Source organism: Neopelma chrysocephalum, unplaced genomic scaffold (genome assembly GCF_003984885.1).
Source record: "Neopelma chrysocephalum unplaced genomic scaffold, ASM398488v2 Primary Assembly neopelma1_97034, whole genome shotgun sequence".
Classification (NCBI taxonomy): domain Eukaryota; kingdom Metazoa; phylum Chordata; class Aves; order Passeriformes; family Pipridae; genus Neopelma; species Neopelma chrysocephalum.
Genome location: NW_020925676.1, coordinates 796,094 through 813,659, shown reverse-complemented (window position 1 = coordinate 813,659; position 17,566 = coordinate 796,094). Strand labels below are relative to the sequence as shown.

Below are 17,566 nucleotides of genomic sequence, written 5' to 3'. Positions count from 1 at the left end.
CAAAGAATCTATTATCTTTACCAAAAAAACCCCAGGATATTTTAAACATGGCACTCACACATGGAATGAGTTTCTGGCTGAATATTAGCTGATTATTTTAGTTGAGCAGATCACGTATCTTTGAAGCACCTTTCCAGTAATTATAAAATGCATTTTCTTAGTTTGCTATTGTAGCTACCTAGAATTGGGAGCAGCACTGTGCAGAGCTATGTAGACATAACAGAGTTATTAAAAATTAAAGCATTCAAAACTAATTAAAAAGATCTCAAATACACAGAGAAACCAATTAAACAACAAACCTATTCAAAAATCACTTTTTAATAACACAACATTTTCTGGTTTTAACACAAGTAATTCCTTCCAAAGCAGCAGAAATTATGGATAATTAATGTACACATATTGTAAAACACTGCACTGGATGCAAATTAACGTTCCACATTCTGAGTTGCAGAGGTTAGCCTGAAAAACAAGACTTACTACTGTGAAATTTAAGAACAGTTATATTTTCTCAGACCAAAGGCCAGACCATGCCAGTGGCCTAATAACCTGCAAGAAGAAGAGAATGACAAATTCTTCAGAGCATGTCTTCGTCCTCTGACGATCCATGGTATAAGATCTGCCTTACTAGTGTCAGATGTGAGGTTTCTACATGTAACAGTCATGGAAGGATTCTCCTTCCATATTTTTCAGCTACTTTCTGACTCTATATAAACTACTTAAACCCACTACTGTAGCAACCAGTTGCACAACCTAATTACATATTTTTGAAGAACGTTTTTGTGTGCTTGCTTTAAATCATCTGCCTACTGTGCTTACTTGATGGTCCCTACTCCTTGCTTCGGCAGATGCAGTGAACCGTCATTATTCCCTATTCACTTTCCCCATGCAACCCCACACCTAACACATAAGAACCTATCTTTATTATATTCCCCTTCAGTTTGCTTTTTCAAGTCTGTAAAGCCCAATCTACTTTTTCACTAATTCTACAGAAGCTCCTCCACATATCTGAGTATTTTCTTGCCTTTCTGAATTCTCCTATGTCAATTTTCCAATTTAGGGAGCTGAAAATATAAGTAATTACGTTAAGCCAAATTCTTCTAGGTGGTACACAGTGAAAGGACAATTTGCATTGAGAAAAATTCCAGCTAGATACTGAAAAAAAAAAATCACAGTGAGGACAGTGATCAAATACTGAAATAACTTTCCCAGAGGGACTTCCATAACTGGAGCTACTAGAGCCTCAACTGAAACCAGGCACTTTACAGCCTGATATAACATGAAAGACGGCCCTGCTCTGAGTAAGAAGTGGGACCAGATGGACTCCCAAGATCTCATCCAGTTTAAATTATTCTGTAGTTCTATGGCATTTGGGAAGCAGGTGCATATCAATTTATACAGTAATGTAATGTTTTCTGCTCTCTCCTCTCTTCCTTTACTGAAAATTTCTAGCATGTTTTTTTGGTTGTGATCACTAAGTAAATAGTGACTTGATAGCTTCAGGAACATTTAGACCTTATTTGGAGTGGTACCTGAGAAATCATTACTGGTATATGTGAAATCAAGCACTGTTACTACAGTCTGGTCCGCATGGATGTAACTACAAAATATCATGCTAATATTAAAATTTTTAAAAGGCTGTTAAAAATAATACATGTCATTTTTAACAAGTCAAGGAATTTACCCAACTTACTATCAAAAAATATTTGCTTGCTTTCCACATAAAATTTTCTGCTCTTATGATTACTCATATGCCTATGATTTTTTATATACCAGAATCTTGTAGTTGTGACACAGCCTAGAAAGCTGTTTCGATTTCATTTCTTTTGGTTTGGGATTTTTTTTGTTTATTTTGTTTGTTTTATGTTGGGTTTTTGTCAGGAAAACAGCAATAAAAAAAAGTATTAAACAAGTGATTGGTGAACTATTTGCAGACAAAAACCAAAAGCCTTTGACAGATTTTACTTAAGAAAGGCTCAGATGTCAGCAAATACTCTGTGTAAATAAATTAATTTTTAAAAAAGAATTATGAATACTATAATATGATTGACCCTTTGCTTTCTTTTTTGAAACACTTATCATAACAGAAAATACAGTGAAGTTGTCTGCTCTAGGTTTTCTTTTTTAATTAGTTTCAGAGGACTAATTTTCCAAGCTACATATGAAATGTCAGGGAAATGTCCATACCCTTATCTTTGAAATAACTAGTAAATATTCCAAACACAAAAATATATATTAAAGGTCTTCAAGAAAGTAGAGCACCTCTTTATAGGGGCTAACAATAATGTTTCCAGAAACAGGGTACATTTTAATTCCTACATACCTAACAGCTTTTTTATTTTTAAAAATACGATATTTTGATTTAACTGAATTACCATCAAGAATGTCAACAGTTCTCTAGAGAAAAACATGACTAAATGTACAGCCCCTAAGCTGAGGCGCTGAGATCTTGTACAATAGCTGTTTTTGTGGAAGGAAAAAGTAGCCAGACAAAGGCTTTTGCAATACAGATAGGCCCCTGAAACTCAGTAAATTCTTTGCTAATAAATGTATCTCTTTGCTCAATAAATGTATCTCTACACCACTATATCCTAGGGTACTTCCATTCATGATCACATAATGATGCCAAACAAAAAGACATTTGATTTCAATAAAGGCAATTTAACAAACCAAGTCAGACTTCTGAAAGCTCAAAGACAAATTTAGAAAGAATACATACTTTTGAAAAATTAAGTTTAAATGCCATTACCTTATGTAACTGTGGAAACATGTGACAGGGAAAATGAAGATTTCTGTCCTACAAAAACCTCAGGTTGGTATGTACATGCTCAGATATTAACTGTTTCACTGATTTCAAAAGCACTGTTATTAATCAACAATGCCATTATCAACTGAATGTAAAAAAAATTTATTAATTCTTACAATATCACTTTACTAGTGTCAAGTAATAAAAAATTAACAAATTTCAGTCTGTACAGCACTTGCTATATATGAAGGGGAAGTACCTTTCCATGGTATGATCTTTCTCTTTCATTGCCACTGCCACATGACAATAACAGATATACAAACACAAGTTCTCTCTTGCTATAATTCTGTGTAAGCTCATGAAGTTGCAACAGGAGAACATAAAACAGATTACACTGAGTGCTCCCAGTGGTACTGAGTACGTAATGTTCACAAAAGCATGAGAGCCTTGATCCCACATACTCTGGCACCTCACCATCCAAAAAACAATGGGAGGATGAATTAATTGCCGGTCAAGGTGAGCATCTGCCAGGACATCTTGCTGAACACGTAGGCTGTGCTGCTGCTCAAGAAAACCAAGAATCACAACAAGTCAAAAAGCAGTGAATGAACTATATTGCCTCTGTTCCAGGCAAGAAACAATCAAAGAACCTGAACCAAACTCAAAACCACATGTCAAGAGTGTACAAATTGAATGGGAATGTATGACATTTCTTCAAATACTTTCCTGTTTCCAACTTTTTCATCTTCCTAAGCCAGATATAGTTCTTAGCCCAAAAATCAGCATTTATGGTTTGGCAGTTACACATACTAACAATATCAGAATAAGCAATCTCTGAATCAGTGAGATTTCATGAATGTGACTTGAAATTTCAAGAATATAACCATAGATTTAAAAACAATATAAAGCTCAAAATATGTTAGAGAAAAAAATGTTAAGAGATCATAAAACATGCAAAGCAAACCACCTGCAAGGAAATTATATACTTCCATCTTCCTAAACTTTACAGTTTGTCAGGTGGCTACAAAAAACATGTTTTATTATCTAGATATAACGTGCATTCACAAATCATTTCAATTTAACAATTCTTAGGAGCATTTTGGAGTCAAAGAGGCTAGATTTATTGCACTTTCATACTGTATAGTTTTATTGTGTACTTTAATAGTGTATACATCCAGTTGAGACAGTTTTGGGTGTGTATGATCCAAATTCTCATAAAAACAGAAAAATGCAGTAACACTAGAACTGCTGCCCTGGAGTTGTAATCAGGATCAACACTACAGCTGTCACTTGAAGCAATGAAGGCATTAATGTGAAATATGTTTTAAAACTGGTTATATACATGCATACACATACAGACTGATCTTGTCATCCCCCTTTCAAGAAAAAAAAAGAAAAAGAAAAAATCCAAAGCCTGAGCTAGAAAAAAAGTTCTTGATAAGGCAATGGAAGAAATGGATTTTTTCTACATACACACGTTATGCTGCATTACTCATATTAAAAAAACTACATTTCTATTGGCTAGCTAGTGAAAAAACATCAACTGAAAACACGTTTTCCTTCACTAATGATGGACATCAGTGTATAAAATAAACTATATGTCCTGAAGCTTTCATACACTTCCTTTTCCACAAAAAAAAAAAAAATATAATGGTAGAGTGGTTTTGGCACTTGTTAACAAATGATAGTAACTGGTAGTGGCACTTCCTCAATTGATTGATTGGTGAAGTTTTAGGTGGTCAGTAGTCAGCTTAACTTTTAGAAGTTTACAGCAAACTTTTCAAACATATAAATATTGCTTAAGGATTTATGGAACTTCATTTCAACCACTGGCCTAATACAAAGCCACAGATGCAGAACCTCTAGGCTACATTTCATATGAAGCATGAACAATTTTCCAGTGCAGGTGTCTAAAGAACCAAGCTACACATACAGTACTCCACACAATGAATTCAGCAGAATAAACAAATATAAACACAACTTCCAGGACATTTTTACATGAGGATCCAGACTGGTGAATGTAGAAGTTTTGCAAAAAATGGCCAAAAGACCTCAGTTCCTAATGTTCTCTGCAACAGTCAGTAGATGAAAAAAGGAAGTGATGAAGATCAACCACAGCTACCACAAGCATTTTGGTGAATTCTTGAAGAGCAGTGTACATGCCAAAGAACAACATCTGGAACTGAAAATTAACTTTACTAACCATGAACTGAAAATAACGGTAAGAGGCTTGCAAGAAATTTATATATACTTACACACCCTGCAAACTGAGAAACACAAACCATTATCCTTTTCTCATCACTAGAAAAACCTGTGTCGGTTATTTTAAACCTCCAAAACTCCCAGACAGGAAGCCAAGCCACATTTCAGCAAAGCACAAACCAAAAACTTTTCAATCCTTTAGTCATGATCTGCACAGGCAAAGTCCTCTGGTCCCACTGAGTACAGTGGCACAAGTATCTTGACAAAACATGATCTCATAAAGCAAATCTGTATGTGAGTTTGTAGGTTGGAGATTAGAAGGCAACAAAGAGGAAAATTACAGATATGAGCTAAAGCAGGTGAGTTATTGCTGCCACAGCAGTTAGTCAAAAGATGTTCCAGGGAAGTACAGGGAATACAGAGCTAAGGTAAGGGGTCAGTGAGAAGGACAGTTTGGGGGTTTCTTCCTAGAGATGCTAAAAACAAAATTTTGCCTGACCTCAATTTAAGCAAAGGTTCCATCCAAAACAAGATTTTCTAAGGAGGACTGCATCTCTTTAGAGTTCAGCATTTTATATCCAAAGAAGACATGGAAAGACAACTGAAGCAAGTAACTGGATGATGTACCAGCTGCATAAAGGGAAAACTAAGGCTACAGGAGCAAGTACTCTGTGCATCAGCCAGTGCAGCACAGCACTGTGCTAACTAGGGGTTATGTAGCCCAAAAGGTACCTAAATGCAGTATTTATAAACATAACATCAATTGAATATAGCATCTGTTACAGACAGCATTTACTATCCAGGTCAATTACTTCAATTAGAATGCACAACTCAGTAACAGGTGGAATGACATAGTTTTTCCAGATCTCATTAAATATATTCAAAAGCTGTTGGATTTGGTTGCTTTTTAGTCACAGATACAGACAGTAATGCCTGCTAAAGATAAGTGCCTGACAAATCTAGTGATGGAGTTCAGATCTTAGGTATTTAAGTCCAAGGAAGTCTGGTCCCTGGAAGGGATTAGAGGCACTGAAGCAGCTATACATCGAAGTGCCAGTGTTAGGGAAACAGTAGACAAAAGGCAACAGGTAAGGGAGGAACAGAGACCAAGAACAGCGCCATGCATATTGCATGACCTTGAAATCTACAAGAAACCATAAATCCTTCTATGGTTCACAAGACGCCAAGAAGGAAACATTTGAGAGCTGTGTACTCCCAGGCTGTAGGCAGGGACTTGCAACCCAGCTTTAGCAGAGGTCCATGCCAACCTACAGAAAACAGTATACTCTCGGGGGATGGGGGTGAGGAAACCCCCAAGTTTTCCCCTGATGTCAAAGGAAGTTCTTAGAGGCCTGGGAAGAATCCTCTCTCCAGCCAATCATCACATGATCGCACCAGAGGTGTATTATCTTTAAATTTGTTATCATACTGTTCTGACTCGTTTAAGGTAATGTTTCTTGGACTCTGCGCTCTACACACTGGAGAGGATCTCTCTAATAATTCATTGACTGGTTCCAGTTGACTCACTGACTGGCTTTACTAAAGCCATCTGGCAAATGCTATGTCAACCGAGAAGAAATAACATCTCATGTTGTGTGATCTGGCAGGATGTAAAGCATAGTTCTTCTCTCAATAAACAGTGTTATTAAATATGGACTGGCAATTGTATCCTGTTTGGAAAATTATATTTTGAGCGGATGCATTTGTTTTGTCACAATAAAACAAAGTTTCATGGAGTTAATACCAAATAGCTTCAGTCTGATGGTACAGAACTGGTTCTTAGCCAGATCCACATTTATGTTATCTGTAATAAAGAATAAAACTCAACCAGAATGAGTTTGTAGTACACCAAGATTCAAATTTGATCAGGTATTTCTGCTTGACAGCTAGCCCAGTCATGTTTGCAAAAGATGTTTGCTTTTGGTTTTCACAGATACCTATTTATCCACAAAATCAGCTTACATGTTAATAGATAAAATGATAGAGCAACTTTGTGACAGCTGCAACACACAACTCGAGCAGCTTATCTGAGGTAGGCTTAATGAGTAATCTTTGTAAGGTGCCAAAACCACAAATATTTGCCAGTTTCACAGATTTCACAGAATATTCTGAGTTGGAAGGGACCCACAAGGACCATTGAGTCCAACTTTTAAGAGAATGGCCTATAATTTAAACAACAGAACAATAAAAATGCAAATCCTAGAAATAGGCAGTGTTAAAATACTACTCTGAGTAAAGCCTGTGGTCCACTGAATTCACGTAGAGATCACAGCTATAAATCATAAACACAAACAAGACTATTCTGAAAATACAGACATCAAAGAGGAAAGACTCATGACCAATGAGTAACAGATTTCAATCCTATACAAGCTGAAGTTCATAAATTTTATCTAGCACAATGAGCCAAAATAATTAGGCAACACTTCTGCAGAAATACAAAAAGACTTTGAGTTATTATGCTCAGTCTACAGATGGAGTCTTTCATACATTTCAGTCATTACTTATCAAAAAGGTCTGTCCAACAAGCAGTCTCTTCTCAAAGTTGAGAGTACTTATTAAGCATCCTCAAGCTGCTCTTCAAATCAAAATCAGTTTCCTCTGTTACAGAAGAAACTTCTTCTGCATACCCCAAAAAAAGAACAATTTCTACAGTTTATTATTATAGTTACATATGACTCAGTGCACCAACTTCTTAAAACGTACGTTGAAGAAAATAACTGAGAAAATACTTGTCAACTTGGTTGAAAAACCTTTTTCCTCTCTCTAGTTTTTATCACATATTATAAAGCCACATTTCATTACCATAGTGTTCCTGAGACACTTCAATGTCAATATCAAATTGTAGATACAACTATCCCTATAAACAGTGCTAATTTACAAGTTATACCTATAAATCCTTACAGACTGAACAGATCAACCACACAAAAGCAGCAAGCACCTGAAGTGGACCAAAACCCTCCAATACACAGCCACAGCTTTGGGTATTACCACAAAAGAGCTTGAGAAGAAAAAAGCTGTATTTTTCTTTTTCAAAAAGGTTATCCAAGACATCTGCATGGGACTGGCAGACATGAGTCACAGCTTCATGTCAGGCAGGATACCTTAGGCAATCTAAAAATGGCATTAGTGTTGATGTTCTGGCACCCGGAATCCAAAATGACCAGAAATGTTTCACATATATCTTACTGCAGGATGACCCAGGAAAAAAAAAATCTGCAATATCTGTAACATGCTATTTCATTTACCCCACTGTTAAAAATCATCAACAGTAAAAAACAAAAAGGAGAACAAAAATGGTTGGGTCTGTAACTCATAAACAGTGGTCCAAAAACTGGATTGCCACTCTGGTTTCTTGGATTGCAGCTGACAAGAACTTCCCTACACAGCTGAAAAGAAGCAGAAGCCACATAGCAGACCATAAAATCATATACTTCAAATCCGGCAATAAACTACCAGTGGCAGTAGATTAAAACCATAAATCGTAATTCCAAAGATTATTTTATAGTAGATTTTAGGATTTTTAGAAGCATAATAATTGTCTTTAAGAACAATGGTATTTTTAATCAGCCACTTAAAAAGAAAGAGAGAAAAGCAGAGAGGTGATTTAAAGCAGCCAAATTCTATCACATTACTTCCTGTGTGCTGCCTAGAGGCTATGAGGAATTAATAATCCCACTAATTCAGTCCCAACACTATGAAAAAGATGCAAGAAGCCAATAATGGTAATTCCGGAAGAGAGTTACTACTTTCCTCCCAGCACACAGAGAAACATTCCCACACATACTGAAACATACGCTGGACACCAGTATGTGATTTGTGCTCAAAGGGAAACTTCTGAGTGAAGCTTTCCTAATCCACAGGGAAGATTTTGACTGAAATAACAAATCCCCAGTGCGTATGCAGTGCTGCAACACTACTATGGTGAAACCTTCTTCCTCAAGATAAAAATGAAAGCTCTTGCAATACCTTTGCCAGTTCAAGAGAGGTATATGTACTTATCTCAAGTATTTATTACTCGTCTTCATACTGAGAGGGTAAACTAATTCTGCACTTCAAATATTCTAAGAGTTTTGTTTCTATGAATTCCTCACAAAGTTTGTTCACACTTCTAATTTTGCCTTTCCCTGAGACTAGGTTAAACACTTTTTGCTAACCTTAAGAAATACCTAATTTCTGACCCTTAGTGTGTGACCTTAGTCTAATCTTTTCTTTCAGAAGTTTCTAGGCATGTTCACTGGAAAGAGGCTTGACAGCCCCACTGACTTCTCATCTTATAAATTCTGGACCAGCCAGTAATACCCACAGGGGACAAGGTATGACTGGTTTTATCTGTCTGTTACATTATGGTCTCCTTTTGTATTATTCTTCCTCTGATGTATGTCCATCTGACAAATCAGATTTCCAAAAAGAAGAAACAAAAGCTAGAACATACTCACTGTGAGAGAAAGGGGAATAGAATTCATCCTTCACACTTCCCAGAAGCATCTGACATTTGGGGCATTTTTGTTCCATGTCAAATTCTGGTTGTAAGCCAGAAACACAGGTCCCAGACAGCAAGCTTGGAAAGTGGCCTAAAACAAAGATCACTGTCCAGGCATCCAACAAATAAAACTGTTTATTTCCAAGTCCTCTATGAATTAATAGGCAAAATTTCTACAACATGACTGCACTAGCATCCTTTCCTCTGCTGAGACTGAAATAAAAAAAAGGGTAAGGATACCAGTGCTGCACAGACTAACTTTGGCCCTGTTTCTATTGACAAGACAGTTAAAATCTTGGAATAGCATAGTGGAAGTGTACAAGGTTTATAAATATATAACTCAAATAACTGTAAAGGCCTTTCCTACCATACTCTAATATAATCTTAGTTTTATATAAATGAGCCTCAAGTCAGTAGAGAACTACTTACATGGATAGAAAAGGAAGATGTTTGGCAATGCATTACAAAGCATAAGAATGCCTCCATTCTTCTGAATCAGAAAGAAAAATGACAAACTTATCTCTACTGTTAAACTTTCTGCTATTGCTGCAATGGGCTGGCATAGAAGGCAATCATTTTCCTGCAACTGTTTGAAAATAAAGTTCCTATATAATCTCAGACAGCATGGGAAAAGGAGACGCCCAAGAGTGTAGGTACATCTCTCAGCTGATTATGTTTCAGGATCTTATCACCCATCATCGAAAATGTATGTAATGAAGCATCTTCAATCAGACAGCCAACTCCTGTAAATACCCGTTCATATCTATGTAACTGACTGTTAAAAATTCAAAACATACCAATGGATTAAATTTGTCAATTACAATTTTAGTGAGAGTCCTGAAAACATTCACCTCAAACCCAAACCTCCAAAGGAAGACTGACTATTGGTTTGTTGATCACATTATTAGGAATCATGGATTCTAGAAAGTGAAATGGAAAGATAAAACGTTCACATTAGGTAGAATGATTTACAAACAACAAAAGTAGCACTTCAGCTCTGCTTCATGCATTTAATATTTTTCTTCTATAATGACTGAGAACTAATTTTTTAATTACCACGATCTTTACCAAAAGCGGGCTTATCTTACTTTTACAGCAATCACTAAGAATAAGATCTCTGAAGCCTTTTAGAAAGGAATGACAAACAGTAGAAGCAATCAGATGTGAAGTGAACATTTATATTTGAGTAATTATGCTACAAGATTTGGATTATTCAGTAGTTACTAGTCTTCTGGCACTGAGCTCCACCTACTGACAAGTCTTTCAAGTATTGCAAAGCTCACATACCAAGTCTCAGTTTTATCAAATGTTCCAGTATGTGCTGCAGTGCACAAAATAAATCTACATGAAGCATTTCTATAGTGAGAACACATATAATTTTAAATACATATTCTTAAAAATAATGTGTCTTTATAAAATTTGGTTTTACCATTTAAAGAAAAAGGAGAATAAGAGTGGCACACAGATTTCACTATATTATTACCAAACAAGATTAATTACTATTTTAAATTAACTAAATCCATTGCATGGCTTAAGCACTCCCTGAAGACTTCCTATTCTGTAGCAATTTCCAAGGCAATACTGATGCTGTAATTTTAAAGCCCGACCGTGAAATGCAAATCATCATAATTGTACTTAATTACCTGAGTAAATGTTTAGCTGGCACTGCAATATTCAAAAAATTAATTATATTTTTATTTCTAATCTGATCATTAGACATACAACATTTTGTTGCTGTTGTTTTCTTCACTTTAATTGCCATGGACTACTGCCACGCTTTGTTGATCATATTAACAGCAAAAATACCATATGTCTCTTAGAAAAAATGACAAGTCATACATCCACTGACTGAACATCTAAACATTTAAAAATTAGCTCAAGTAGCTTCTAATTACTGGTTAATGATATGTAACAGTTTGGATACTACTACATTTTTGGCAAAATATATCTGTTTACAAGGAATAACCAGCTTTTTCTAAGTACCTATCTCCAATACTTAAACATAAGTACAGAAGAAAATGTAAACTATGATTCTCCCATTAACACAGTGTGTAGTATAACTGCATAACTGTAAGGGGTTCAAAGACATGATTTTAAACTTCTAGTACCTTCAGCATTATAATTATCTCTGTCTTTCATGGATAGCTCAGTAGAAAGGTATAACTGCTAGAAACATATGTATGTTTTCATTTTTCCACATACAATAACAAAATTGTTTAATATAATGTTCAGGAATAAGCATGAATAGATTTTTTTTAAACTCCTGGCTATGATATCATGATTGAACAAAATAGATTCATTCAGCAATTTTCTTTTTCCCTACAACACACAGCTAACATTCTACAAAAAACAAAATATATCGACAACACCAAAACATACTGAAGACATAAGCAGAACATGAAACATCCTATAGAGGCAAAAAAAGAAAAAGAAAACTAAGTTATAACACACATGTAACATTACATGGCCTATAGTGACACACCTAACAGCATTTCAGAATTTCATTGTTAGTATTCTATTATAAAGCTACCTAATGTAAGATATGGAAAACAAAACAATTTGAGAATTATTACACCATGAAATTGGCTATATTTATATGATACCATATAAATACTTAGAAATATGAAATTTTACAAAATTGTTTTGCATATCCTATTTTTAATTTTAAATTACAAAAAACCCTCACTTGTGACTGAGGACATGAAAATTTACTTCATATGGATGATGACAACAGAAGCCAATTATGACTTTGTAATTCTTAAGAAAGTATTTACAATTAATTTCTGAAGAGGAATAAATAACCACAATCAATTATAGTATCAGAGCAACATTTAGATGAACTGCTCTCACATAAAGAGGAGAAACCTAAACAAATTTATAGCTGAAGAGACAATGATTCTCTGGAATGACACCAGGATGAGCCATCAGCAGCAAGAATATTTCATTTCTGAGCATTTAGCAGCTCTATAATTTTAAAGAGTTTTAGTAAAAATAAAAAAAAAATCCCATAATAAAAATCACCAGGATATTTATTTATACAAACAGCCCATCAGTGTATTACGTTTTCATCTTGAGACATAGTCAAGACTGCCCTCTCAAGGCATAGCAATTTGGAAAAAAAGTTTAATTTACACTGCAGTTGTATCTCTCTCTTTTTAGTCACTTTTACTCACACAGAATATAAGCTCAACAGTTAAAGAAAACTTACTCAAGGGGAATCACCCAGCATTTAAGTCAGTCATATTCCCACACTTCACTCATACTAAGGGCAAATCATGCCTGGCCAATCTGGTGGCCTCCCATGATGGACTGACTGCAGCAGCAAACAAGGAAAGAGTGAGTCCCAACTCATGTCATCTACCCAGACTTCTGTAAGGCCTCCAGCATGATCCCACAAGACATCCTTATCTCCAAGTTGGAGAGATGTGGATCTGAAGGGTGGGTCACTCTCCTGGAGTATTGTGCCCAGGTCTGAGATCCTCAACACAAGAAAGGCATGGACCTGCTGCAACAAGTCCAGAGGAGAGCCACTAAGTTGATCACAGGGCTTGAGCACCTCTCCTACGACAACAAGCTGTGAGAGTTGGAGTTGTTCAGCCTGGAAAAGAGAAGGCTTCAGGAAGATTTCACTGCAGCCCTTCAGCTCTTAAAAGGAGCTTCTAAAAGCGATGGAGAGTGATTTTTGGAAGTGGTAGGTAGTAATATGACAAGGGAGAACACTAGTAAACTGAAAGAGGAGATGTTCCAGCACCTGAGCAGAGTCTTGCTTTGCTGGGAATACAGCATTTGGCAGGGGCTGTGAGAAAGGAGACAGCCCTGGTACTGACAGTGGCCACTAAACACCACCTTAATACTCCCTCCTGTGCTGCAGGGTAACAGCAGTGGTCTCCTTGTGTGCAGAGACAAGAGTGTGACTACTTCTGGCTTATTGGGGGGACCAGTTGGGGAAAAGGCTGTACAAGGGCAGAACGCCTCAGAGTCTACACCTCCTTTCAGCATTTCTACTGCGATGGGCCAGCATCCAGATGTAAGGGCTTCTCCAACATTGCAGGCATGGAGTCATTTTATGACCAACTCAACCCCCCTCAGAAGGCAAGGCCAATACCAATATGATCAGGTAGGTTAAGCTCCTGCCTATTTCCACTCTAAAAGCTGGTACAGGAGTGCAGGAGCACCTGCAAGTCCTAAAGGGAAAAAAACAGTGTAAGCAGTAGGATGTACAGGATCCAGTGTAGGCTGCAGTGAACCATGACCATTTCCTTCTGGGAAAGGCCAGGCTGGATGGGATTTTGAGCATCCTGCTTTAGTGGAAGGTGTCGCTGCCCATGGCAAGGGGGGTGGAAATAGACAATCTTTAAGGTCCCTTCCAATCCAAACCACCCTATGGTTCTATGACTCCATTGTCAGGTTCCCCTGCCCTCCACCAGAGGCCACATTGCCCTGGACACAGAAACAGCCACTCTGTGACATCAGCCTTAGGCCAAGGGCACCACAGGTGCCATTTTGGCAGCTGCAAACAGCTTTTGAGAAGTTTCAAATAACTTCTTTGCCATATAAACCAATTTTCTGGGGGAAAAAAGAAAACAAAAAAGGAAATGATGACAAGTACTCTAGAAATTCCTAATTCCAAATAAAAGGTAATCTCTAGTTATTCTGCAGTAGCCTAGCCAGGAAATGGAAAAAATAAAACTAAAATAAAAATATTTACTATATGGATTAGCAGTATAACAGCAGACACAGATGGCCATGGTAAGGAACAGGGCACTAAAATAAAGTTGAAGAGCAGGTGAGGAGCCCTTGCTCCTGGCAGCTCACTGTGCTGCTACCAGTGATGAAGTTTCCATGCCTTTGTGCTGCTGGCCACGTGCAGGCCTGTACTCAGCACATGGGATTATTTTCTCCCACCCATTGAAACAAGAGATTTGGATATCAGAAAGCAGACTTTAGCAATCTTGAACTGAAGCAGAAGAGTACCATTTTCATGATTAGACTCATCACCTCAACTAACCCTTACAGACAATATTCACTAGCACTACTACAGGATAATATATTAAATACCTTACAAAATAGCCTACCCAAAAAAGATTCCAAGTCTCCTAGTCTTTTGCAACCATTATTCTGATTCTTCTTTTCTCCCTCATCATCTTTCTTCATTTTGTCAACTCGTTCTAGGTCATGAAAAGCATACAAGCTTTGAAATATAATGTTTTGTACCAGCGTAAACGACAACCATCCCATAGTGCCTTGTAGATATTCAACAGCAGCGGAAGTAAGAGAATGCTGACAATTAAGGATAACTGTAGAATGTGAACCAAACTAGGTTCCACAAATTGCAGAGGAAAAAACATCCCTCTCAAAAACAACCATTTCATTATCACTTCACACACCCATTGCCCTGTGTACCAAAAGGAATGCCAGGCTAAACCTCAAAGAAGTCACAAGTATCTCATACATCTCAAATCTAATCTACAAAGGCAAACACTGTTGTTTGTCCCTTTAGTAAACAGATAGTATATGTTTGCTTTTTTATGTAGCCTACTAATTCTGCACATTGCTGCATACAATTGAGAAGTCACACAAAATATAAGCAAAGTAAGATACTTTTCAAAATTATATGGGGTCTCCTCAGAGCACAAAAAGTTCCTTTTGATTATTGAGAGCATGTAAACATTTGAAAATAAGTTGCAAAGAAACCAGTGTTCATTTCTGTTCAGGCAAAGAGTAATTACAGTGCGTAAAATTAATTTCTCAATTACATAATGTGTGCAGTGATTCTGCAGTGAGCTTTTACTGTTCATTTTGTATCTACAACTGTGAATATATTTCTTCCACACACCCAAGGAAATTACCAATAGCTGCTCAGTCACATTTACTAAATCTATTTAAGGATTAACACTTTTGATTATAAAATAGTCTAGTGAGAATCTAAGCATCAAGTGTACAGAAGACCAATCCAAGACCACAGACATGGATTGTTACAAGTTATTGCAACTTAAAAAATAAGAAAACCCACACAACTGAACTGTTTGTCCAAACAGGTTTCCACAAATGCAAAGTGAAGTTCATTCACTTTAGTCACCCCAGTGAGTATCTGGATAATCTGATCCCAGGACTGAAGTAGAATAGCAAAGCTACACAGTTCAGTAAAACAGATGTAAAACATACCATAGAAGTCACTGATCTTGCATCTTCTTCATAATTCACTACAGGTGGCGGCTCTTTCCCATCATTCTCTTGAACCTTTTGTTCCAGTAGTTCTTTCTGGGCTGCAAATTTTGCCTCAGAGCATCTTAATTGCTGAACTGTTTGCTTAAGTTCTTCAAGTGCTTGCTTTTGGCTCAGCAAGAGTACAATGCTGCAAAGAAAAATAACAATTTAAAAAAATACATGATTTAAGATACTGTCTGAGTTTAATGAGACTGAAGCGTTTTGCTAAGGAGGAGTTATGAGAAAGACCAAACTCCTCCCTCTAAACAATTCTAAATCCAAAATTACAAGGCTCCAATTGAGGAAGTATGGAGAAAGAAAAAATAATAGCGCTTTATTAAAGAATATATGTGTATTAACAGAAAACAAAAGAACATAAAAGCAACCAAACAATAATCCTATACCCAAAAATCCCCTTCAAAAAGGAAACAGTTCACTACTTTCTGCCATTTGGTGTAATTCTAACCATGATCGGCAGGGGGGACTGTTGGATCACTGGAGGAGCAGTTGCTGGGTGTTGGTCAGCAGGGGGCGCTGTTGGGCTCTGGCAGTCACCACAGGGGGGCCCCAGTGCCCAGGAGAAGCCAAAAATTAAGATTTCCCCCCCACACCAAGAAAGGGAAGGGGAAAGTGGGAAAAAGGGGGCTCTTCCCATGAAACTCATGTTGTCCGCAGCTGGCTGCGGCCGGGATTTCCCCCCCTTTGTTGATGAGCACAAGTCACTGCCAAACACAGGAGTGGAAGAGGGAAAGGGCCACCTCCTCCAAAAAAAGGTTCCTCTGCAGATGTGTCAAGCCTCTCCGATGAAATCCGAGAAGATCTGGGCTGGAGGTAGAACATGGTGCAGGAAAAACAGAGGCAAACGGGGCCAGAAAACAGCCAGATGACCAGGCCAAAAAACAAAGTGAACCTCAGACCCCTCCAACACACATCTTTGCCTGAGTTAAGGCAAAAGTGAAGTGCCTCCCGTTTCCAAGGAGAGAAAAAAAACAACTCATCACCCCTCCCCACAGTCTTCAGAGGGCCATCAGCTTGGAATGACGATCTGCTGGTTAGTTCTTTTCTGTGGATCAATCACCCTAGACAAAAATGTTCCCCCTCCCTCGTTCAACATCTTTCTTTTACAGCAATGCAGGGGAAAGAAAAAAATTCCCCCTTGGCTTTTTTCAGAACAAGTAAACCTATGACAGACACATATTTTGTTTCATAAAAGCTGGGGGAAAGAAGCATGACAATTCCTCAACATAATTCTTTATTCAAAGGTATAAACACATAGAGCAATTCTAGAAAATTTTCAAAGCTACAACACAATGCAAGCAAACACCCATTCTCTTTTCACTATCACAAAAATCACACTGTAATAAATATACATTAAACTACTGTTTTCATTCACTTTTGACTGAATTTATAAACACTAGGGTTCCCTGTCCTTTAGAGAATAAAATTTTAGATAATGATTTCCAGCTATGAGAAATTCACTGCATTCTAGATAGTTGTTGTAATGATAATTTGCACTACTAAATTCACCTCATATGCAGTATAAATTCATCTGGCATCAAGTTAGAGATATCTGTTGTTTCCTCTACTTTGTAAGTGTTTCTGGACTGCATTATAACAGTCTTCTAATGAAGCTAAATAATTTGATCTCTATAAGAAGATAAAAACAACTTTTTGTCTTCTGCTAGTTTTTATGGCTCTCCTCTGAATACCCCTCATAGCCCTGAATCCTCGAGACAAACATGATTAAATCATTACTGAAGGACAAGCACTTAGAACATCTGCAGTTACCTATATGACTCTATTATCCCAAAGAACTGCCAAAACCAAAGATTGACAGAAGCTGCCTAAAAGAATCATCCACAGTATAATACAGACACCCTTAAAAACATTCAACTGGAACCCAGTGACATGTGGTCTGTAAGAGATGCAGAGTT

At 37.0% G+C, this 17,566-nt stretch overlaps 1 protein-coding gene across 5 annotated transcripts in view; it reads right to left on the bottom strand.

Moving 5' to 3' along the window:
* The window catches only part of FER (FER tyrosine kinase), a 159,917-nt gene that overhangs the window by 91,010 nt on the left and 51,341 nt on the right, over positions 1 to 17,566 (bottom strand). For all 5 annotated transcript variants that reach the window (XM_027671091.1, XM_027671093.1, XM_027671095.1 and 2 more), the window contains exon 10: positions 15,591 to 15,780. In XM_027671091.1, coding sequence (XP_027526892.1) covers positions 15,591 to 15,780 — 190 coding nt within the window. The remainder of the gene's footprint in view (positions 1 to 15,590; positions 15,781 to 17,566) is intronic.